Genomic DNA, 26204 nt, shown 5'->3' on the forward strand with positions numbered 1-26204 from the left:
CCCCACATCCCCGCAGAACCATACTTCTGGAAGCAGCCCTAACGACCATCTAATTTCGTGTTTAGCGTGTACACCATAATTGCCTGTAGAGTCTTCCATCTGCAGGAGAACAGGTAGTTGGCCGCGTTTCATTGCTCTACTTCGCCCCACCCACCAGCAGCTCCGGCCCTCCTGAGTAACCCCTGATTGGCTGAGGGGATTGCGGGTCCTGAGACTGAGCGCTCAGCTCGGAGCTGCGCGTCTGCCAGTGTGCACCAGCGAAGCGAGAGGAGCGCTTGTTGGAGTCAACTAGACAGCCTACTGGCAACGAGTGGTGATTTCTTTTTTTCCATCCCTCTCTCTGCCTCAGTCAGGCTGGATATAGGCTACTGTGCTTCAGTTTCTCTGCAGCCACACATGAGATGCGTTTTGAACGTACAGTAAGCTCTGGCATCGCCTCATCCCAACTGGCTGCATTTTCAGCGGATTTCTTTTTGTGCGCCTGGACTATTGACTGGGATCTGTTTTAGCCTTTCCAAGTGAGATGCGAGGGAATTAATTAGGAAGTGAAAGCTTGAAGACTTGAGGAAGGGGTTGGAGGAAGGGATAAATCTGCTGGAAATGAAAAGGTAATCGGGAGTTTGAGTGATGTGATGAGACATTCCTTCAACTGCACCCCTTTTACGCAAAAAGATATCCGGACTGTTGAACATTTCCTTGCTTGAAGATCTTCTTTTTTTATTGAGATGCGAGGATTTTTTTAAATTGCTGCTTCTAATTAAAAAGAGTGATTATTTTTATCCAAAAAAAGGGACGACCTGAATATCGACCCCCTGTCAGGTCGGGGCGGTGAAATTCACACAGACTTTTCAGCTACATCACTCCATCTGCGCGAAAGATCAAGATTTCTGCGGACTTGAGTCTCTGCAGCATTTTTTTCTCCTCCCTTTTGCTCTCTTAAAAAACATGGACACTTTAACATATGAATCGTGCGTAAGATTAGTTTTCTGCTCTTTGAGAGCTGCGCGGATTTCCACGGCTAAATCCCAACTGTAAGAAGATTCAGCATGTTTTTACTATTCTGTCGCGCTCAGTGTTTCTCCCGCTGCAGCAGACCGGAGGATGTGCTCTGCCTGAGAAGAATCAAATAGGTACTTGTTAGAATTAGAGCTCATTGACTACATATAGAAGAGACATTCAATCAAACTTAGTTTTTTTAAAGAGATGATTTATCTGCGCGTTTTTTTCTCCTATTTTTGACGCGCATCCTTGTGCGTAATTCTTCAGAAAAACTCAACAGGTTCAACAGCAAGCCCTGGAGATGGAATTAATACAACTAGCCTCCGTTTTCCTTTTATTCTGGGTCGGAACTGAGGCTGTTATCAACCTGAAATATGGAATAAACGAGGAGATGAAGCCCGGGTCGGTGATTGGGAACGTTACGAGGGACGCGCTCAAGCAGGAATTTCAGATTGCGCCGCAGCCTCCTTACTTGAGGGTTATTTCCAACTCAGAACCGCGATGGGTGGAACTCAGTCCGGCCGGGATACTTACAACCCAGATGAAGATAGATCGGGATGTAGTTTGCAGACAGAACCCGAAGTGCATTGTTTCCCTAGAAGTGATGTCAAACTCCATGGAGATTTGCGTAATCAAAGTTGAAATCGAGGATTTGAACGACAACGCGCCCCGGTTCCCAACGAGCCACATTGACATAGAAATTTCCGAGAACGCGTCCCCTGGTACCAGGTTTCCCCTAGAGGGTGCGAGCGATCCGGACTCGGGGATCTTTGGAGTGCAGTCCTATTCCATCACCCCAAACGAGCTTTTCGGACTAGAAATAAAAACTAGAGGGGACGGATCCAAGATCGCAGAGCTTGTTGTGCAGAAATCTTTAGACAGAGAGACCCAGTCCCACTATACGTATGAAATCAGCGCAGAGGACGGAGGAGACCCTCCGAAGATAGGCGCGGTCCAGTTAAACATTAAAGTGATAGATTCTAATGACAACAACCCCGTTTTTGACGAGCCGGTTTACACGGTGAATGTGATGGAGAACTCCCCCGTCAACACATTAGTCATAGACCTGAACGCCACTGATCCTGACGAGGGCACTAATGGAGAGGTTGTGTACTCGTTCAACAGTTACGTCACCGAGAAAACGAGGGAGGCTTTCAAAATTGACCCCAGGACGGGGATCATCACCGTCAACGGCGTGTTGGATTACGAGACCACGCAGATCTATGAGATCGACGTCCAGGCCAAAGATCTGGGTCCCAACTCCATCCCGGCTCACTGCAAAGTCACAGTGAACGTGATGGACACGAACGACAACCCACCTGTGATCAGCCTGCTCTCTCTGAACACGGAGATGGTGGAAGTGAGTGAGAACGCGCAGCGTGGGTATGTGATTGCGCTGGTGAGGGTGTCAGATAAGGACTCGGGGGCCAACGGGAAAGTGAAGTGCACCCTGCAGGGCAATGTTCCCTTCAGGCTGCAAGAGTATGAGAGCTTCTCCACCATTCTGGTCGACGGGAGGCTGGACAGAGAGCAGAAGGACACCTTCAACCTGACCATCCAGGCAGAGGACAGCGGCATCCCTCAGCTACGTGCCACCAAATCTCTGGTGGTCAAAGTCACAGATGAGAATGACAATCCGCCACACTTCCTAAAGCCACACTATCAAGAGATGGTGATGGAGAACAACCTCCCAGGTTCCTGTCTGCTGGCTGTGTCAGCAGAGGACCCAGACCTGGGCATGAACGGCACAGTCTCCTACTCTATAGTCCCTGGTGAGATTAAGCACATGGATGTAAACACATACGTGAGCATAAACCCATCAGGCCGCATTTACTCCATGAGATCGTTTGATCATGAATACACCAGGACTTTTGACTTCAAAGTTCTGGCAAGAGACAATGGCAACCCGTCCTTGTCCAGCAACGCCACAGTTCGCATTGTGGTGCTGGACGTCAACGACAACACGCCTGTGATGACAAACCCTCCGCTGGTCAACGGTACAGCGGAGGTCTCCATCCCGAGGAATGCCGGGGTGGGGTACATGGTGACCCAGGTGAAAGCTGATGACTATGATGAAGGGGAGAACGGGCGGCTGACCTACACCATCTCAGAGGGCGATAGGGCCTTCTTTGAGATCGACCAGGTGAATGGAGAGGTGCGCTCCACCAGGATGTTTGGGGAGAACGCCAAGTCCACCTATGAGATCACAGTGGTGGCGAGGGACCATGGCAAACCCTCCCTCTCTGCCTCGGCCTACATCGTGGTGTACCTCTCTCCGGATCTGAACGCCCAAGAGACCATCGGACCCGTCAACCTGTCCCTCATATTCATCATCGCCCTGGGCTCCATTGCGGCCATCCTCTTCATCACCATGATCTTTGTGGCGGTCAAATGCAAAAGGGACAACAAGGAGATCCGGACATACAACTGCAGGTACTGAATGAACACAGGAAATGTGAATGTCAGGGTTCCTACAAATGTTCATATTTCAAAATTCATTTTTTTTTCTACACTCAAATTTATAAATAGTTCAGCCAGTGGTGGTCCTGATATGAAAGGCGCCCTGGGCAACCAGATCCCTCAGGCCCAATATTTACGTTCCTCTCAAACTACATAAACATTACAAAAGCACTTTTTGTGTGTGTTTTCACAAATATGACAAAAGTTTTTTTTTAATTACTGTTTTTAAGAAAATAGTATTTCATGAAAAGTAATCACTTTCAGATTTGATTGATCTATTTTATATTTTCAGCTAGATATAAAAAATAAAATAAATTTACCTTAAAAACTTTAGTTCAGCTTAAACTTATCAGAACCCGTGATCAGAAACATACTTTAGAGTCAAATTTACTCTGTATTCATTCCAACACTGAAGGAAAATGGAAACAGCAATTAAAAATATGTGCAGGGCACAAGTGGCAGAAATATATAAACATAATTTTGATGAATCACTCGTGCCGCCCCTGACAGAAGAGCACCCTGGGTGGTGGGCCATATATAAAAAAAACTAACACTGGTTTCTACAATTCTTGTAACATAAATATGTGGATATCTTGAGTACAAAACAACAACAATTCACAAACAGAAGATCCAAGTAAAACCGAGGCAAAAAATCCAGTCAAATGGCTGCTATGAATGTAAAAAGCCATTTATTTTTCAAAAATTAAGAATATTTTAGATAATGAAACCAGGAATGGTGTCTGTTCTTATCCAAATTTTGTCAATTTTAAAATCAGATTCCAGATTTTTTACGTCTGGGAGTTTATCACATCTTGTATATTTGACCTACTATATATGTACCTAATTGGCTTTTATTTTCTGTAAAATAATGCTCCTGAGGGCTGTTTTAGTTTAATTTTGGCATATAGACACTTCAAAATTTACAACTTGTCAAATATGGCTCAATATGGCTTATGTTGTCCTACATTAACTACAGATACTTTAAATCACAGTTGGTGATGTGGACTATCTTTTTGTTTACTAAGAAAAGGTTTCCACACCCATTTAAGAAATGGCAGATTCAGTATCAAACCCTTATCTAAGAGGCTGTAGTAGAAAAAAAGAAAAGAAAAAGAAAGAAAGGCGAAATGTAATAATTTGTCTTAAATTTTAACAAGTGTGCGTTGAAGGATGCCCTCTATTTATGAATCAATGAAAAAACTTCTCTTTCTTTCTTTTTCCCGGAAATGGCATTTTTGAAATATTTAGATAAATCAAAATCCTGACTTTTTCCAGACTGCGTAGGAACCCTGGAATGTGTGTGAATGCGATTGTGCCAGTTGACAGTGCATTGCTTTTTTACCATGCAGCATGTAGAGGCCCTGTATGTGAGGACTGCAGATCGTTTCTCGCCCCTCCTCTCCCTTTTCTCTCTCTCCCTTCTCGGCTCCACAGCTGAAGTAGACCTACATGAACCCGACTGCTTTAAATCAGACACATTCTGCTGAGGCCCACTGTTCTGCATTAAGGCAAACGGTGATTGATGGATTTAATCCTTCCATTGTAACCAATTGACTCATAAATACGACGGTTCGACTGTCATGTTCAATTTGCGGATGTGTTGCCGGACAATTAACGTCCTGCTGCCTCAATGGCAGTCCGGGACATTTATTATTTAACGTCCACCGTGGCTGATTGGCTGTTATCGGCTCTAATCTGCTGTGATTATGGACAGTCCTCCAGGATCACTCCGATTCCCCTCTGTTTTCATCAAGGCACATCAGAAGGAGCTACTCTAAAATAAATGTAGGAGATTAGGCTTGTGCCTTAGAAGATATTATCAGTTACATGAGTGTCATGAACTGTTAGGAGGCAGGTTTATGGATAAAAGCAGCTGATTATTCCCCCCTCTTTTGATGCCTTTCTGCGAACTCTGTTTTCTTCATCAATCTGAGCATCAGCTCTGGCTTTGATTTCCCTGCATGTGCCACATTACGACTGTAAAATTTACATATAGATTGGATTTGAGAATTTAACCTGAAGCTATAGTCGTATTTTGTTCCTGACATAATTTTGTTGATTTGAGGTTCACCTCATTATTTTTAAAAGGAGAAGAAATGCAGAAAAATGAGCATAATAGTAATCAGATTTTTATTTCTACTGTACTGATTTAAAGTTTTCTTTTTTCCCAAATGTTTTCAGCTGACAAGATTAGATATGGAAATTAAGTATTTCTTGACGGAAAGCATCAGAAATGATTGCTGCTCCACATTTGAGAGTTGACCCGGAGAAGTCATCTTTCCTGTCTGACTAAAAATACTTTTCCAGATGTAATTTTGAATTAGCTTTGATTGAAAATAGAGGAAAAAAAATCTGTGAAGTTACAGCTTGATTAAAAACATTTGCTCTTATTTAAATGTCACTCATACATTTTGTGCAGCGAAGGCACAGTGACAGACAAACAACAAATTCGAAATTCAAAACTGCTCCCAGTACTTTCCTCTCTCCCATTGTGAGCCCGTCTCCCCGCTGGGAGCTTTAATCAGCGCTGATGTGCTCTGCTTCTCAGTCACCACCTCGAATATGAGGAGCAGTTATCTCCAATTTATTGCTTGTCCTCTGTCAGTCTGTCTTGCTCTGAAGTTCTCTCTTCCAAGATTTCGATTTGGGCATAAGGCGGAGAGAACATGTGAAAACGAAGGATGGGGAAAAAAAGGAGAGATGTTGTATTTTCTACCAGGTTCTTTCCCTCTGCATCAAGAAGGAGCTGATTGAGGTTATGTGCTTGTAACAAGACGCAAATGAAAAGACAAACAAAAAAAGTGATAGCCCTGGTGCTGCACTGGGGTGAATACCAAAGACCAGTGTGGCTGAGTAGAGCAGAGAAATTTCAGAAAGTGACAGGAACAGAGATTGCAATTTCACAGATATCTCTATCCTTGTTATGGATCTAATAAAGGACATAAGCCACAGGGATTATCTTATCGAATTAGACTCTACCTTTCAGAGTTTGAGTCAGTAGAGATTGTAAAGTAAAATTTGCAACAACAACAAAAAAACTAACACCAGACATGATGGTAAATATGTCCTGTGAGGGCTGTAGTCATCACTGGACTACTTAACATCTGTTATTCTGTGGAGAAACTGCAAGGCTCTGCAAAGAGTAGACATTTCCCCCAATGTGAGCATCCTTTGATAAAGCATAGCTCTGTTGCTCATTTGCTCTTATTAAAGTCAAAATGCTCAGCTTCAGTTTGCAGAAGTCACAGAGAGCCGTCGAACAAATTTGAATCTGCAGTTCTCTTGCTTTTCTATATTGCTTGTGGGCCTGCTTGCTAATGAAAGAAAAAAACTGGAATCAGTGAGTGTTCTGTGCTTTGAATATGATTGCATATACCGGTGGTGCCTCTCAGGTTCAGTGTGTTCCTTTTTGTTTTGCTTCTGTGGTTTTGGCATGTTTGCATTTTCAGCCTGTTTGTGACATGTTGATTGTTGAGCATGCAAATGCAAACAAACATTTACGACGGCCCCACTGCAGGCCGGGTGTGGTGGGTCACCCCTGTGTGCCGTTTCACAGTCGCACAGGGGCTTTGAACAGGGCCGGATTTTAGGAGGAAGTGGGCCAGAGCCAGTCTTGGTATCCAGTCCACACAGGTTGCTTTTACTTCATGATTGTTGCAACAGAGTAATAGGTACACATAATTTTGAAGGTGTTTAGGGAGTACTAGTAATTTTCCTTCATTGCCATTTTGTGCCTTTGCAGCTTTGCTCATTTCGTACCCGACTACTTCGGGTAAGGACTGGAGCCATCTGCCAGCCACGCATAAATTTGTGCCTTCCAGAATGACATTTAAGGCCTATTTTGACAACCAACAATTTAAAGTAATACTTGTGGTCTAGAGTAAAGAAATGAGGTTACATGACTGCAATAAATTATACATGTCAGCAGCAGGTCACTCAGTAACTGGGGTCTGATCAGGGCTCAAAATGTGTCAGATTTTGTAACTGGTCCCAAAAGGAGATCAGAACCAATATAAGTAGAAATACAGTAGAAGTTCAGAACATCATATTTATTTGAATTAAATTATGTGAGAGATTTCAGTGTTTTATGAGCATTTATCTCCAAAATATATAAAGGTTCTAAAACAAAACAAAAAGCTTTACAGACCCTGGTTTATAAATATTTAACTGTTTAGAAGTTGGAGAAAAATAAATCATCATGCATATTTGTGAAGCAGAGATAAAACGTTGCAAAGGTGCATATTGACTGAGTCTTTCTAGGCCATGTCCACATTAAAATAGTTTTTCTGAAACAATCTTTGTACTTGTCTTTTCTGAAAGGTTTCTTATAAAGATGCCACCATTTGTAGGAATGTCTTCTTCCATACAAAAATGTAACCAAACTGGTAAAGTATCGAAGTGAGTATCAGTAACTCGGTCACTGAAATACATCAAAACAAAAGAAGGCTTGCAATGAAAAAGAAATCTAACAAAATTTAAACATTGTTGCAGTTCTAATATTATGCAGCCCTGGAGTATGTATATGTTTCTGTGGCTGTGTAGTTTTGGACTTTTGCCTCAGTTTACTTGTACCATCTCAAGTACCCCTATCATGCTTTTGTAATTTAAGAGCAAAGAAAACACAATGCCTTCGGTAAACAATGCTTCAGAATCAACTTACAAGGTATTTAACACTGTAGTGTACATAATTTATTAGATAAAACAAGCTACCATGACACAGTATACCACAACTACTCCTCAAAGATTGTAGCAATAACCCTTCAAAAAAACCTTTTTTAATCTCATATAAAGCTATGCAAACGCTCTGTCTGTGCTGATGAAAATGTACTAGCATGGGAAGCTTGAAAGTTAAACTGAATTTGATGCTTTACTATGTATGCTTTCTGATTAATTTGGCAAATAAATGATCTGACTATCTAGGGACTATCTAGGATTATTTTGATTTTATATTCCAAAATAATCAACTCACCAACTACACTGCAAAAACACAAAATCTTATGAAGTATTTTCAATCTAGCTTTTAAGTTAAATATCTAAAGACAAAACTAACTTACAAGTAAGTTTTCTGCAAGATGTAGGGACTTATTTTAAATCAATAAAATAAGCCCCTACTTATTAAGCTGTACTTTTTCTACACTGATGAAAAAGTACAAGTACCTTATAATGTGGGAAAACTACTTGTTTTGCAAGCAAAAGATGAGTGTGTAACTCTAAACTGTAAAGTAACACACCTTGTCCTGATGCAGCGCCACAGTGAATTACTCACCCTTGGTCCCAATACATGTACACCTTTAAGAATGGAGGCACAAATAGCAACACTCATATTTCCTAAATGACTTTATGCTACACAGAATCTACTTCATTTCCTCATGTCTTAATACACCACCAACAAGCCAAGATAGAAAACAGCAGCAGCTTTAAGTCCGGCCCTGGCTATGAGCTTTCGCCTGGCACCCCACCCAGCATGACGGGGCCGAGGCTCTTTGACTGTGTGGGCTTGGTTGGGGAAGACAGAGCACTGCTTTATTGAGTCTGTTCAGTTTCTTCTACTTGCGCAGGGTGGCGGAGTACTCCTATGGCAACCAGAAAAAATCCAGCAAGAAGAAGAAGCTGAGCAAGAACGACATCCGCCTGGTGCCGCGAGACGTCGAGGAGACAGACAAGATGAATGTGGTGAGTTGCTCATCTCTCACCTCCTCGCTCAACTACTTCGACTACCACCAGCAGAGCCTGCCACTGGGCTGCAGGCGCTCCGAGAGCACCTTCCTCAACGTGGAGAACCAGAACTCACGCAATGCGGCCCCCAACCACGGCTATCAGCACTCGTTCACAGGGCAGGGTCACCAGCAGCCAGACCTCATCATCAACGGCATGCCACTGCCAGAGGTGAGATACAATCCAATGTGCTATGTCCTTGATCTTTGGCTGGACTACCTTTGCCTGTTGGCGGTTAAAGAAGGAGAAAATTGATTTAACACGAATGTAGCGGCAAGAACATAACTTTGAACGTTTAGTTTTTCATCAAGTGTAATTAAAAGGTCTCCTAGGTCAAACTAGCCTCTAACAAAGCAAACCTCTCTCTCAACACAGCCTATTGTCTAGACATATTTGGCATTCAGTTGCATCAAAGCACTTTGTGTCAAGGAAATATTTGTTGCTGATGGAAAAGCTGAGCTATTCAATATGGCAATGTGTCAGTAGAGTGGAATCCTTCAAGGCATTTCAAGGTGCCTAAAGGCTGGAGCTGACCTGTGATCAGAACGCTTTGCTAAGCACAATCTGGAGGCCTGACAAAGTGGAATATTTGGCCTCTCTAACTGCACTTGTTTACCTTTTCTTTCTTCTTTTCCTTTCTTTGTTCCTTTGTTTGTTCTTTCTTTCTCTCTCTCTCCATGTTCGGTTGTGTGCTGAGCCTCTGCAAAACGAACAAGAGTTTGTGCACCTGCCAGATGTATTGACTCGGCTAATCAGCTCCTGCACACATCAATTCAGGGGCTAACAGAAAGAGTAATCATTGCTTGAATCTGTATGTCGTCCGATTGGCTGCAGCGTTTGTCGCATGGCCGCTCGAATTGCCCTGACATACCACACGCTGCTCTGGCAGAGCAATGAAAGTCTGACTATTCAAGCTGACAGGTGTATGCCGAGCCGCTGATCTTTACTTTATGGATTTCTGCATGTATGAACTCGTCTACTGGATTCTTTTGGCAATCTCCCTCTTTCTGTTCTTGACCCATTTCTCTCATAGGAGATCGGGACATTTATGTGTGTCTGAAAGAGAGGGAAAGTGCATTAGGCCATGTGTTTTTATGAGTTTATGTGCCATGCTTACTCATACAAAAAGCTCCACTGCACGCACACATTCCTGAAATTGATGAGTCCAATCTCTGCTTGACATTCAGTGTGGGGAGAGTGGGGAGTGTTGGCTTGGGAGTGGGGGTCTTAAAACAAGAAACAGGATGGATATTGATATATTGAGCGGATGATCCAGAGAGATCCAGGCGCTATTGGACACTGAGGGGTCAATGAGACCTACTTACAGGCTTGCTGATTTACTGGGCCTGTCTGAGCCACTCTGGGTGAGCGAGTGGGCTGGAATAGCACAGGTGTAAGGGATAAGATGCTGTTTTTGGGGTGTTACTTTGTGGTGGTCAGTGGATGTTTTATATATATGGTGGGTCAGGGTATCCTACAGTGTCGGTGTCAAAATTGCTTTACAAAAGGAGGGAAATTCCCACCTGTTGTCCAGTTGGCTGTAATGAATAATGGAGAACGTACCTTCCCCAGGAAACAAATTGGTCAATTATTAAGAGGCAAACAGTGTAGAAAAATATAGAGGTGTTCCTACGTAGGTGTTCGTACAATTGTATATCAATTTATTTTTCTTCTTAAAGGAGTTTTTCTCTTGTCATAAAGTGGTAAAATCTCTCTTATAACTTTATTCAATTGTGTACGACTTTCAGAAAATGTCTATTTAACCTAGGGCTGAATGATATGGCTGAAAAACCTATCACGATTTAAGTGTTTCATATCACTCTATAGCGATAATTGTCGATATTGATAATTACTGGTTTGTTTTCGGTTTTAAATACCTGCAATGCTGCCAGACTGGTGGCACAACCTTCCACAGTTTTCACTCCATGCAGTTCTTTTTTAGTTTTAAACAGTTATGAAGTACAGAGGCAAAACCTTAAACTGCTGCTCTGCAAGTTACTCAACAGGTTGTTGCTAGGTAACGAAAGAATGAGTTGCCAGGTAACCAAAGAGTGAGTGAGATAGTTGATTCCACTAACCCTATTTAGCTCCTGTTGAGAGGTTGAGAAGATAAAACCCTTCCTCTGCCTAAATCTCTCATTGAATATTGAATATTCGGTCAGATGAATTATCTGTTAATATTGATCACCTGTCGGTCCTGATATACAGTATATAGTTATTGATTTATTGTCGAGCCATAATTTCCCCATATATCCATTCATTTTGGTTCCAGTTCCTATTTGGGTCAGCTCACTGGCATAAAATAAGACAGATTGGAACCTCCTCATCAAACCTTATTAACTCCTGCTGGTAAATGTTTTACCTGGGGGAAAAAATAATACATTTCCTCACAGTAAACTATCAAAGCAGGAACAAAATGCTTCCTTTTTCCTTCAAAAAGTTGTGTCTGAGACGTACAAAACAACAAAGGAGGAAAAAGCGAGGGGATGTAATGACCAGCCCTGAAGTAAACAACAAACAAATCCTAAAGTATTACATGCTGTGTACTTTTGCAGATAATTTCCACCATTTCGCAGCCAACTAACTAAATATTTGATACCAGTGCTCCAAGACAGAAAAAAAATGCTTGCAGTGTTGCACGTCGGTGGCTGAAGCATCCAATAAAACTGCGTTAGACTCAGGATTAGGACTCCCGTTATTTGTGCCGGCTAATGAAAAAGAGAAGAGGAAGGCAAATAGGAGAGGAGATTGATTTTGATGATTCATTATGCAAAGCCCGGAGTTGTCTTGATGGAGCGGTGTGAGGGCAGATAGACAGATAAGGAGGGTGAAGCTGGAGTCTTAGTGCCAGGTGTCCACGTTTTCTCATTTTCTAAGGGCCAGTTGATTGGCTTGATAGAGGCAGGAGCTGCTTAGCATGCAGCCTCCACCTCGCTCCTTCTTACACTTGATGTTGACAAACATCTCTTTGACCCAGTCTGTGCACATTTTATCTGGCCTGAGAAAAGCAACTATGTGTGTGGGAGATGTGCAGAGTGGCAGCAGGAGCACGCCTCAGCCTCCAACAGAGCGACCCGCACTACACCAGTTGTCACTGTTTCCCCTCCTCCCCACTGTGACATTTGCAAGAGACAGAAGCATCCGGTATGTACAGATGTGGCTCTTGAATAAAAAATGTGCTTAGTTTAATTACAATACCATTTATAGAACAAACAAACAGCAGCGGTGGAATGGCTGATAATGGCTTTGTTGTTTGGATTTGAAACCACTTGACCTCACAAGTTCTTGACCCAAATCCCTCTGACTGGTTAGGACACCAGCGATGGTCTGGTTGTGATCATACTGCATTCTTTGTACCACTAAAAGAATATAAATTCAGCCTGACTGCAACCTTAAAAGTACACATGGCTCATTTTTTAACTACTTTTAACTCATTTTTTATTATAGTTTTCTGATTTACAGTGCAAATACAACAAGTGCAAATACCAAGCTGATGGAAACATAATCATAATAAATTATATTTATGCTATTAATATTAACCCTTTATGGAACGAGTTATGATCCTTTATGTCACGATTTTTTTCCAAATGTTTTAAAACATTTTTTAAAGCATAAAAAAGTGGGGAGAAAAGGGGGGATTTGTAAAACCAAAAAAAATTCTAGGATTTTTTTTCTTTGTGATCAATTGGAATTTTCTCCAAACACAAAGTTGTTATTTGTAAAATACATCAGTAGTATTAGTCTTTAGGGGTTACTTGATATTATTTTTTTCTACAGTAGAAGGAGGGACTGGATGTTCTTTGCTTTTTCGTCTGTCTGCCATATTGGATTTAACAAAAAAAAATCTTGTACTTGCAGTGGATGGCCAGTAGTTGGCAGTATATTGTATGATGTACTAGTGTCAACTTCAGTGGTCTATGTGCATTTATAACATACAAATTCACAAGAAACACAAGAAAATGGCTTTGAGATGGCTGTCCCTGCATTATCCGCTATGCATGAAACGGTTAAAAAACAAATAGTAAGTAATTGATGATTTTGCTTCCTGTTTTACGCTGTTCCAATTAACCTAATATCAGTCAACCAATAGTCAGGGCCATAAGTATTTCCTGTTATATTTTGGGTCGGTAAAGTGTGGACACAACATCCCTAAGAGATTTAGATCCTTATTTTCACTCTGAGATTTCCAAAATGCTTTTCCTAATCCACCCCATGATAGACAGAGGATGAAAGTTCAATAGGATCTTCTGTGATATGTTCATATCTGCTGAAGTTTTGCTCTCTCTTGACTGTCTGAATAAATTGCAGACATGTCTTAAATTGCTTCCAATATTCAGATTTTGTAGCAACGCTTCTTCATGGTATTCTCTGATAAGGTTCTCTCAGTAAGAGCATCCACACCGAATGCCTTTAACTGCATTAACTGGCCTGATTTCTTTAGTATTTGATTTCACTTTGATTATTGTACCTTTCTTCTCTATTTCTCTCTTTTTTTTTTTTAATTAGAGCTTCCCATCGGCCAATCAGGGTTTATAAAACCGAAAATCAACCGTTTCTGGTCACAACCAGATTATCTGGTTTACAGTCCCTACAGCAGGGACGGTTGTGATTATTCTCTTGTAAATAAGGATACAGTTTTTTGTTTATTCTTAATTTATGTATGTGATTAATTCAGAGTTGTGCTCTGTTGTTAGTTTATGTGGGCCAGCGAGCATCCTGCTTGTTTCCGAGCAGCTGGAGTCTGGCTTTTCCTCTTAAAGACACACAGACACGGCAGAGTCGGCCAAGATAACAGTGACAGGTCTCCCTGAAGGCTTCCTACCTGCAGGTACATTGTGTGTATTGCATTGTCCCTTGTGACAATGTAAGCCTGTAGATTCCTCCTTGAACATAACTATCCATTGTCTTTAAAGCGTCAGCTGTGAGATGTTTGTGAGACCCGCCTGTAGTAGCACTAATATGAATGCTCACCGGAGAATAAAGCTGTCTTCCATGGCTTAATTATAGTGAATCACTTGTTGGGGGGGAGACAATTATACAGTAAAGGAATGGCCTTTGGCTAGAATCTGTTTTTGAATTTGTAATTTGCAGTAAGGCTTCTCACACCTGTGAATCCTGATAATGAGCAGAGCAGGAAAATTGGCGATTTTACTATATCAATTAACATAATTCAGGTAAGAGAGTCATGATTTTTCCTTTAGAGGGATGATAAATCAATCTGTAAAAGATGTCAGGTGAATTTATAAAAACGTCGGCTGGAGATCGCCCTGCATGGTGCAGGATGTTTAGTATTCATCTGAGACCGAGTCCCACGAGTAAAAGTTATCTGACAACTGGAGCATTCTTCCTCCAGATGCTCACTGTGCTGCTCATTTTGGGACCATTTCATGAGTTTTAATGGTTTTTAATGGTAATTTTAACTTCAAACAGAAATCAGTAACATATACTATTAAAACCAGCTGGACTAGAAAAAAAAGTGAAACAAATCCGTCAACATGGCGGCGCTCATCGTGGGTTTTTTTGGGGGTTTTTTTGTTCCTTGTGAGTAAGGATGTTTTTGGCATTTACGTGGGAGGAACAACAGGGAGTGGTTCCGCTGAGGCTGTTGCTTCACATCGGGAAAATATGCATGCAGGCATTCAAATGTGTCATATTGAGCATGCAAAATAGATGTCATGCTACACATCTGTTAAAGTGCTATTCTCCCCCTACTCACTCACTCACTCACTCACTCACTCACTCACTCACTCACTCACTCACTCACTCACTCACTCACTCACTCACTCACTCACTCACTCACTCACTCACTCACTCACTCACTCATGAATTCACTTCCAGACATTATGTTGCTTTTGTACACGGATATTTATATGAAAAAGGGACGTCAACGTTTTGGATAAATAAACATGAGCGAAAGCAGGAGAAAAGGTTTCAATATTCAATATTTAACGCTAACTTTTTTTTTTATGTGACATATGCACAGTTGTTGAAGAAGTATTCAGATACTTTAAACTTTTTCCACACTTTTCCTGACAGAAGAAAGCCAAAAATGTAGCTTTTGTGCAGAAAAATCAATGCTGTCTATAACAAGATGGTGGCGGCATCATGCTGTGGGGAACAGGGAAGCTGGTGAGAGCTAAATAGATGAACGTTGATACCAAAGTGTATTTATTATTGAGAATGGCCTAGTCAAAGTTCTGCTCAATTTGCATTTTGTAGAGAAAGTGTCATTTTATCCTTCCACTTACTGTTACATGCTGCTTCGTGTTGGTGTGTCACATAAAATCCCAATAAAACAGTCAAGTTTGTAATTGTGACACGACAGAGTGTAAAAACACGGAAGAGGAATGAATATTTTATATTCTTATCTCAGCAGATGTTCGATTTTAAAACAACAAAACAAATCATATTAGCATTGTGAATCTTCTGAGTAGTCGGGATAAGTTATTCCGGCTTCTCTTTCATTTCATCTTTGCAGACTGATTCTTGCAAAATGCTTTAGCTTTGATTGTTTGTTTGTTTGTTGTCTTCAGCAAGCTGTGATTGACATAAAGTGGAGGACATCACTGCTGGCTGAAAGTGTAACTGGGAGAAAAACAACACAGATAGCAGAGGAGCAGAAATTGAAAGCAGAGCCTCGTCTTTCTCTCATCTTGTCCCGTCTGTCTTGTTGCGGATGAATGCTTGCACAGACATCCTTTAAAAATGTATAAGTTTATCAGCTTTATATATAAAAATACGCAAGTCTGTATAAGCCTCTTATCGCTCAACAGTTTGTCAGAGACTAATCATGACAAATATTTTGCAATAAAGGAAGAGCTATAGAAGTCTTTGATCTTCTACAGCGTGTCTTTAATATATATTTTAGAATTTGGAAACTTCAGCAGGTGTATAACTCAGTCTTTAAAGTCTCCTCCTTCTCGAAGCAGTTGGCAAATAATCTTTCATCACCAGAAGCTTCAGATGAGCTCCGATTTAGCGGCAGACGAACCTGTTAATTATTTAGGGAGGTCATTTGTAAGGGAGCGATTTTAAGAACCGCTCTGCTGCTTTTTAAGTGTCACTGTTTATAAGGTGAAATAAAGCTGTCTGCCACGAGCAAATTAGCAGCGTGACAGTGATGGACTCGGCATCATCCACCGCTGGCTCCTCCTTTCACGTTTAAGGCGAAGTGAGGGTGTGGCCAAGGGTGACTGAGTGACATTACTCAACGAGATGGTTTTCTGCTCCCTGGCAAGCAGTGATGGTTTAACACTTGGTTAGGTTTTTATAGCCCTGACCCCAACCCGCCAACAACCCCCAACGCCGCATGTCACCCCCGATGTCGCGGAGGTACAACAAACTGACATAACATCCGCAGGCAGCCAGTCAGGAGCAGCCGGGCCCGCTGGGTTGCCACCCTCTTGTTAGGATCAGAGCATCCGGCCAGAAGAGCTTAACAGTCAAAACACATGAGTGACAGCGCCTGACGTATGCATGTCACCGCGAGTGTCCTTAACTGCATTCGACTCGTACAGATTGTACGGAGGGAGAGCGCGGCAAGGAAAACGCCAAGTCCTGGCAAATTGCAGGGAGAGAAACGTGGAAGACGAGGAGTGGGGAGCGAGATCTATTTATAGAATGGCAATGATTTTTCTCAACCTGTGTTCCTGCTGCCTGAAACGTGTTATTTCTCTCTGCAAAATGCAGTGTTCGGATGAGGGCGAGATTATTTTCCACAAATCATGGTGACCTTTACAGAAAGCAATCATGTCTTTTCTTTTCTGTATTGGGTGTTCATTTGTAGTGGCCAAAATTATTCATACATCTGGCAGAATTAGGTTAAAAGTAATATTAAATATACCTATATGTTTTTTTCTTATGACTGAAAAAAGTTATAGGTGGCCATTGAATCTAATTAATACCTGGCGGAGGGATTTTAAGATTAGGGCGATGGCTTGGAGACCCTCCAAGTGCAGCAGAAACATAAAGCAAGCTGGTTACCAAGTATTAGCACAGCAGATAGACACAAAATCATACATACACTAATACATAAGAACACGTGAGAGAGACCAACTAACCTAACGGTTGTATTTTTGCACGGTGGGAGGAAGCCAGAGCACCCAGAGAGAAAACATGTATGACCAGGAGAACATGCTAACTCTATCACTGCAAAAACACAAAATAATATCAAATATTTTTGTCTAGTTTCTAGAGCAAATATCTTAGTAGAATTGAAATAAAACAAAACTAACTTACAAGTAACTTTTCAGCAAGAAAGGAAATTGTTTTAAGTCAATTTCCTTAATATTGATTTTTTTAAAAGTACTTGTTCCACTCGGAGATTATTTCACTTATAACATGAGAAAAATGTCTTGCTATAAGTGAAATCATATGCAAGTGGAACTAGTATTTTTTTAAAAAAAATCCTAAAAATAAGGAACTGTTTACTGAAAACAAACTCCTATATCTTACTGAAAGGTCATTTCTAAGTTAGTTTTGTCTTTTATAATTGTACTAAGATATTTTCTCTAGAAACGACCAAAAATACGTTAGAAGATTTTGTGTTTTTGCAGCGACATAGAAAGACCCCAGGGTGGGATTTGAACCCAGGACTTTCTTGCTGCAAAGCAAAAGAAATTAATTTTGTGTTCAGAATTTAATTTAGGGTCTAAAAGCATATGCATGCCACACTTTTCAGATCTGTATTAATTTTGAATTCCATATATGTATTCTCTTCTGCTTCAGAATAATGTTGTTTTCCTCTGTCTTTTACATTCATTTTCTCCATAAAAAATAGAATGAGGTTTGTTTTTGTAATGTGATAAACACTAAATGTACATCTCCACCTTGGCTGTACTTAAGGAATTGCAACAGAAACATCAGGAGGCATGTTTTCAGAAAAGTTCAATCCGATTAGCTTTAATCGCCCTCCTTCCTCTTGAGATCATTTTACTTGATTTAAGAAACAACTTTTCAACAAAATGAGGGGAAACACACTTTAAATTACTTTTAAAAGCTCTATCAAAAAGGCAGAATTAGCTTTCTTGTAAACCCATTAAACGTCAAATGAAGGGGGATTTTTGCGCAGCTAAAAATAGCAGCATAATGGCTGCAGCCATCCAGCAATTTATGTTTGCAGGGTCTTTATTGGACGCAAATCTAAATGCAAGAAGGGGTGTAATGGCATTGGGCTTATAGGTTGATGGGTCCACCCGCAAATGAGAAAAGGCTAAATGGAGTGAAGGAAATGGACGAAGTGATGATGTTTATCGCTGGGGAAGGGGGACATCATTACGTACCTTGTTAAGCCCTGCAAGCAATGCTGCGTGGATGTAATTACCCATTTAAATTAGTTTCTCGCAGCGTTGTTTTTTTTTCTGTTGTTGTTTTTTTATTTCTCAAATTAAACTCTCCAACACAAACACACCGCATTTGCTCCTCTTTATTGGAGATCCTTCGGTGTTCAAGTCCCAACACAGAGGAGGGAAAATGCATCATCAACACAGATTTATTGAGATGTGCTGAAGTGCTCATAAGCAGCCTCGCTCACATTTAGCTGCACAATTTGTCAGCGGCGAACCACAGGGCTAAGGTGGGGTTAGAACCCCTTTCTGTTGGGATTCTCAGGAAAAGCTTTGACAGTCGAGGACTTCAGGAGAATAAAAAACAACATACCCCCATCTTTCATTCATGCAAATGTGGCTGGCTGTGGTGGAAATGCCTGTATTTACATTATTGGAGCATAGAAAAGGTCATCTTATACATACAGAAACACAAACTTCAAGTCATAACCTGGAGGAGAATCTCATTTCAGCGTGAGCTCGGCGCACCAGCTGCAGTTTTTTACCTTTGCTCTCAGAAGCTCGAACATGAAACGGTACAAAACTCAGACTCTTTCATTTATTTTATCCTGAATGTGCATAAAAGTATCAAAAAAATCCCTTACATTTCATCCTTTGGCTGAAACAAAACAACCAAACTTGAAAAAGAAAGTAAACAAAGTCAGTGGAAAGTAATTACAGTTCACTCATAATGACAATTACTTTTGCCCAAAACTAATTTTCTCCAAATGTGCAGGGAGAAAAGGTATTAATTAGAATCCATGGATATCAGAATTATAATTGTGTTTCTGTGTCCTGTCTTGCAGCCACATTATTGTTGGGAGATTTCCCAGGGCTTTGTCCCGAGGGCCGCTGCTCTGGCTATTTGAATGGCAGGGGAAAACGGGGGAGGGAGGCAGTTTAGCTTAACAATACTCCAATACTTGCTGTGAACAGAAACTTTTTCCTTTGCTCCGACACCAAGGAAGAGTGACCTTTCCAAGTGTCCTGTTTTTTTGTTGTTGCTTGCTTTGCTTAAAACAAAGCAGAAGCAGGAGTATGTTCGTTAGCATTTCTCCCATCAGATTAAATGTCAACTTCCGCATGCATAATTGCAGAAAAGCAGGATGGAAGATTTAAAGGGAGCTGATGCTGCTGGTGGATAGATGACTCCACATCTTGGGCATTTTTAGCTCTTATATTAGGGACTGTGTGTTTTTGCTTTGGGTTTCTGTGCCACATGTATCATATCAGACAGAAACATTAACTATACATGAAGACAAATTTGATGAAATGCTTCACCACTCAACCACATGCTGCCTCTGCTTGTTTTGGTTCAACTTAATGCAATGCAATTTGATTTAATGGGATGTAATTCAATGAATTTCAATGAGCCACATGAAGAAACTGAATTAGAATAAATACAAAATTATTTTTAAAACATTTCTTTTATATTACAATCAAAACACAACAGGCCTGTGCAGCTGATTTTTTTTCATCTATCGCTCAGAATCTGAACAGTGACTAGAAAAAATTATTTTTCAGGTTAGGAAACCTCCTGGGGACTCCCTTGTTCTGCTGGGGGACTTCAACGCTCACGTGGGCAATGACAGTGAGACCTGGAGGGGCGTGGTTGGGAGGAACGGCCCGCCCGACCTGAACTCGAACGGTGTTCTGTTGCTGGACTTCTGTGCTCGCCATGGATTGTCCATAACGAACACCATGTTCAAGCATAAGGGTGTCCATATGTGCACTTGGCACCAGGACACCCTAGGCCGCAGTTCGATGATCGACTTTGTCATCGTTTCGTCGGATCTGCGGCCGTATGTCTTGGACACTCGGGTGAAGAGAGGTGCGGAGCTGTCCACTGACCACTATCTGGTGGTGAGTTGGCTCCGGTGGTGGGGGCGAAAGCCGGTCAGACCTGGCAGGCCCAAACGTGTTGTGAGGGTCTGCTGGGAACGTCTGGCGGAATCCCCTGTGAGACGGAGCTTTAACTCCCATCTCCGGCAAAACTTCGAACACGTCCCGGGGGAGGTGGGGGACATGGAGTCTGAGTGGACCGTGTTCCGTGCCTCCATTGTCGAGGCGGCCGATCGGAGCTGTGGCCGCAAGGTTGTCGGTGCCTGTCGCGGCGGCAACCCTCGAACCCGCTGGTGGACACCTTCGGTGAGGGATGCCGTCAGGCTGAAGAAGGAGTCCTATCGGGCCTTTTTGGCCTGTGGGACTCCGGAAGCAGCTGATGGGTACCGGCGGGCGAAGCGGCATGCGGCTCGGGCGGTTGCTGAGGCAAAAACTCGGGCGTGGGAGGAGTTTGGAGAGGCCATGGAGAAAGACTTCCGTACGGCTTCGAGGCGATTCTGGTCCACCATCCGGCGTCTCAGGGGGGGGAAGCGGTGCAGCACCAACACTGTTTATAGTGGGGATGGTGTGCTGCTGACCTCTACTCGGGACGTTGTGGGCCGGTGGGCAGAGTACTTCGAAGACCTCCTCAATCCCACCAACATGCCTTCCACTGAGGAAGCGGAGCCTGGGGACTCTGGGTTGGGCTCTCCAATCTCTGGGGACGAGGTCGCCGAGGTGGTTAAAAAGCTCCTCGGTGGCAAGGCCCCGGGGGTGGATGAGATCTGCCCGGAGTTCCTTAAGGCTCTGGATGTTGTGGGGTTGTGTTGGTTGACGCGACTCTGCAATGTCGCATGGACATCGGGGGCAGTTCCCCTGGATTGGCAGACTGGGGTGGTGGTCCCCCTGTTCAAAAAGGGGGACCGGAGGGTGTGCTCCAATTATAGAGGGGTCACACTCTTAAGCCTCCCTGGCAAGGTCTATTCAGGGGTCCTGGAGAGGAGGGTCCGTCGGATAGTCGAACCTCGGATTCAGGAAGAGCAATGTGGTTTTCGTCCTGGTCGTGGAACACTGGACCAGCTCTACACCCTCGGCAGGGTCCTGGAGGGTGCATGGGAGTTCGCCCAACCAGTCTACATGTGTTTTGTGGACTTGGAGAAGGCGTTCGACCGTGTCCCTCTGGGAGCCCTGTGGGGGGTTCTCCGGGAGTATGGGGTACCGGGCCCTTTGATACGGGCTGTCAGGTCCCTGTATGACCGGTGTCAGAGTCTGGTCCGCATTGCCGGCAGTAAGTCGGGCTCGTTTCCGGTGAGAGTTGGACTCCGCCAGGGCTGCCCTTTGTCACCGATTCTGTTCATCACTTTCATGGACAGAATTTCTAGGCGCAGCCAAGGTGTTGAGGGGATCCGATTTGGTGGCCTTAGGATCTCATCTCTGCTTTTTGCAGACGATGTGGTCCTTTTGGCTTCATCAGATCGTGATCTGCAGCTCTCGCTGGAGCGGTTCGCAGCCGAGTGTGAAGCGGCCGGGATGGGGATCAGTGCCTCCAAATCCGAGGCCATGGTCTTGAGCCGGAAAAGGGTAGAGTGCCTTCTCCGGGTCAGGGGGGTGTCCTGCCCCAAGTGGAGGAGTTTAAGTATCTCGGGATCTTGTTCACGAATGGGGGAAGAAGGGAGCGGGAGATCGACAGGCGGATTGGCGCAGCGTCTGCTGTCAAGCGGGCGCTGTACCGGTCCGTCGTGGTGAAGAGAGAGCTGAGCCAAAAAGCGAAGCTCTCGATTTACCGGTCGATCTACGTTCCCACCCTCATCTATGGTCATGAGCTTTGGGTCATGACCGAAAGAACGAGATCGCGGATACAAGCGGCCGAAATGGGTTTTCTCAGTAGGGTGGCTGGGCTCTCCCTTAGAGATAGGGTGAGAAGCTCAGTCATCCGGGAGGGACTCAGAGTAGAGCCGCTGCTCCTTCACATCGAGAGGAGCCAGTTGAGGTGGCTCGGGCATCTGGTCAGGATGCCTCCTGGACGCCTCCCTGGTGAGGTGTTCCGGGCACGTCCCACCGGGAGGAGGCCCCGGGGAAGACCCAGGACACGCTGGAGGGACTATGTCTCTCGGCTGGCCTGGGAACGCCTCGGGATTCCCCCGGAGGAGCTAGAAGAAGTGGCTGGGGAGAGGGAAGTCTGGGCCTCCCTTCTGAAGCTGCTACCCCCGCGACCCGACCTCGGATAAGCGGAAGAAGATGGTTAGGAATCTTAATCCGTGATCTTCAAGTGGAGTATTATACAATCTGAATGTTAAATCCCAATTTATTTATTGCTTTTAAACGAAAAAAAAATCCCCCCATTTTTTTGTATATAGACACATTAACCAACTTCAAACATTTTTGATCACAGTAAAAAAATTATAAGCAAAAGTCAGGAAAATTATAACTTGATGCTTAAAGAGGATAATATAATAATTCCTTCATTTTTCGTTTGCTTGAAAACTACACATGTGATTTCCCTATAGTTGTTAGGAAAACACAGAACCGGTTAAGATTGAAGTCTACTTCTTACACTTAAAAAAAAAAACAGAAATAGTGAAAAAAAAAAAAGTCCACAATAATTGTGTTCCCAAGAAGAATTTTTGTTTTTCACTTTGTGGCAATCTAGGGATTTGAGAAACAAAAAAACAGTTGGCTGGTCAGATCTCAAAGAAAACCAAAAATCAGCTCTGGTCAGCATGGATTGTTGCATCTTTTATAGTTCTGCATATTTTCTTAAAATAGTCCTTAGAAACTAAGATCTGGACTGATGAAGTCCTACAAACTCTTCATTTTGCTTACTTGCTGTAGTTCTCCTCCTAAACAGTAGCGGTCGCCACTGAGAAACTAATGGAGCTCAAACACAAAATGACAACAGAAGAGTCTTATAGAAGTTCACCGTTGCCAACGTTGAGACTTTGTCACAATATTTAGCCACTTTTCAGGTCCCTCAAGTGACGTTTTGTTTTTTTTCTATATTTGAGTATTTGCTGTTTTTGTCATAGATTATTAAATTACTTTATAACATTCATTTGTAGTTCTACACATATTGAGACATTTTTTGTCTCACCAAGTTGATTTTTCTCTTTCCTACTATAGTCTGGATCACATTACCAAATATGCAAATTAGGCGATGACGTAATCTAGTAGCTTCTAGCGGCCAATGGACCTTACCAGAGGGGCCGCTTTTCATTGGCTGATGCCCATTCTACGTGGTCACGTGGGTGGCCGTCTCACAAACACACCGTTAGCTTCCCGTTAGCTAAGTACAGCATAATGGCAGAACTGATACAACTTCTACACCTTGAAGCCTGTCTGCTACACAGTCTTACGTTAGCTAAACAGATCAATATGCAATGTGTCTGTATCTGACATACACTAAAGATTTTATTTTAGCAGAAAAGGTTTTGGACTAAACTGTTACTCGTGTTAGCCACGCTAGCACCAAATACAGCTAGTCAATCAACCATGGCTGTGTTCAGGGAAGCGCTGATTAATAATCGAGAAATAAATATTAAGCCTGGAAACCTGATATCGTAACGGACTGAATGTTATGTTTTTAACGTCTTTGCTCGTCTTGCGGGGCGCAGGCGGTTGCCACGGTAACAGGTGTGCTTAAACTACAAAGAGAGAGAGAGAGAGTAAAAAGGTAAGAGTGGTTTTGAGTTGATCACCTGTTCAGGTTATTTTACCTTTGTTTACCTTTGCTGTGGCGCATTACAGCCGCTGTAGTTTCTAAACGTTGGACTAATTACCTCGTTCATTTGTGAGTTTACGTCATTCACAACAAACATCAAATAGAACAAATATATTTCATAAAATTTTAACAAACAAATGGCTTCTACCGCGATAATTATGTGAAATTAAATTAATTATATCCCCGCTTCAGAAGATTTGCCTTTACCTTTACAGAGCTCTTTGGTTCAGTCTGTAGCTTCTCATATTGACGTCATCAAACCAAATTTCAGATCTACCATAACTGACTGACACCTGCTGGCCTCAGGTTTGCAACCAGCTTGTGACTGAGAAACCAGTAACCTCCTCCCAGATCATGACATGAACTTGTTAGTTCCTCTGTCCATTGTAGTAGCTGATATATTGTGAAAATCCAGTAGAAATTATGCACTAATCTAGTCATGTTTACATAGAAACAACGCGCTGTGAGGCTTTGTTTGTGAGACTTGCGGTCACGTGGGTCGGTTGTGGGCGGAGCTTGGTAAGGTCCTTAGCTACTTTCCTAGCTGCGGAGTTGGGAATAGTGCAGCGGTTCACATGCAAATGAAAGCTTCATCTATCATTAGAAGGGATCAGATTTTAGAGAAACATCTAAAAACTGGTACATCTGACATTAACTAAACTTGGAGGTTCTACTGATTCACTCGGGTCATAAATGTACACGCTTTGTATGTTTGGGTAGGTCCTCCGCTTGCAGTAATTATAACAACGGGGGAACTAAATCCAATGGGGTAAACAAAAGAATTGTCTCTTTGTCACATGTCTACCTTTTTGAGGAACTTAAAGAGGACAAAGCAGACAAAAGGAGCAAACATCATTGTGTTGCTCTCACAAATGCTGCATTATACCTTTGTTGTGTTCTCTCCAGCGGCACGGCCGTCTCTCCTGTTTCTCCTTTCCTTTCACTGGAGCAAATTCATACAGTTCCTTTGTTTCTTGACATAAACCTGGATTTGCATTAGGGAGTGCATGTATGGGCTGTTTGAAGAGCAGTGGAGGCTCTTGGCAGGCCGGCCGGTCGGCCGGCCGCTGTAGCTGCAGCATCAGGCGCCTCAGAGGCATGCAGCAGTATGGCTCGAGGAGCAGCAGGGTAGCATAATTGTGCATTGTTCATCCACAGAACTGAGGCAGAGCATGTAATGAGCTGTAGCATTTTCACCCAGGCTGCCTAATGGGCTATGACGAAGTGTAGGCCTCTCAGAGCCCCCTCGCTCCCTCTGCCCTGTGTGGCCAGTATGTCGGGGCCTCCACCTTTCTTTTCGCCCATTCTCCCATTCTTCTCCTGCCCGATCAGCATGAGCCATTCCTTCACCCCTGTTATCCCGCTCCTTTATCTCTGCTCCGTCTCCATTGTCCCCCCTGTCTCTGGAGATGGTGGGACCCCTAATGTGTTCAGTGTGTGGCTCCTTTTCTCATTCATGATGTCTGCAAACCTCTCAGCACCAAGTCTGATTCAGCCTGACATAAATCAGAATAGCTCATTGATGGAGCCCCGAATGCGGCGTGATTACATTAAAAACCCAAACACTGAATACAAATAAAAGTTCAGGGGAGAATTTGCTGATGTTAGTTGTAGGGGATTTGTTGCTGGAACTTGGCTCATTTTTCCATCAAAGGCTGCTTTGCATTTTGATTATCTAGTTTTCCTGAAAGCAATTCAGGTGGGCCTGATTCACTCAGGTTTGTTTTCTTGGGATTAGGGCTTTTACAAAGTGCCGAGGCGTATTATTTACACCCATATCTAGTTTCCACAGAGGCGGGGAACCAATTCTTTGCTTAAGTAATACCAGGTCGAGTTGCAAAGACAAGAATGTGGGCTAGGCAATAGATTGCATATACTCTAGAGTGGGTGTAGAAGTAGTAAACACTACAAATGATATTAGTGATGATTGCCCTGCGGAGGGATTGATAACAGCCTTACCAATGTCTTTGTCTTCTTTGTAATCACAAAACAATTTGGGGTCTTTAGTTGTCCAAGGGACACCACTTCCTTACTTTCCTCTTTCATCCGTGTTTTGACATACAAACACAGCCAAGAAAACCAATGAACTTGGCCTTTGAGTGTGTTTAATGTGTACAGAGGGCATGGCATTGCCCAGAAACCTCCTCAGCCCCAGATTAGCTGAACCC

The 26204-nt window shown here is 42.9% G+C and overlaps 1 protein-coding gene across 7 annotated transcripts in view; it reads left to right on the plus strand.

Annotated features, from left to right (window-relative positions):
* Positions 1-223: 223 nt before the first annotated feature.
* The window catches only part of pcdh19 (protocadherin 19), an 84174-nt gene continuing 58193 nt past the window's right edge, over positions 224-26204 (plus strand). For 2 of the 7 annotated variants that reach the window (XM_023328629.1, XM_023328630.1), the window contains exons 1-2: positions 224-3432; positions 9000-9345. In XM_023328629.1, coding sequence (XP_023184397.1) covers positions 1301-3432; positions 9000-9345 — 2478 coding nt within the window. In that variant the 5' untranslated portion in view covers positions 224-1300. The remainder of the gene's footprint in view (positions 3433-8999; positions 9346-26204) is intronic. The other 5 variants (XM_023328633.1, XM_023328634.1, XM_023328631.1 and 2 more) reach the window with 3 other exon arrangements.

The sequence above is a fragment of the Xiphophorus maculatus genome, chromosome 23 (genome assembly GCF_002775205.1).
Source record: "Xiphophorus maculatus strain JP 163 A chromosome 23, X_maculatus-5.0-male, whole genome shotgun sequence".
Classification (NCBI taxonomy): domain Eukaryota; kingdom Metazoa; phylum Chordata; class Actinopteri; order Cyprinodontiformes; family Poeciliidae; genus Xiphophorus; species Xiphophorus maculatus.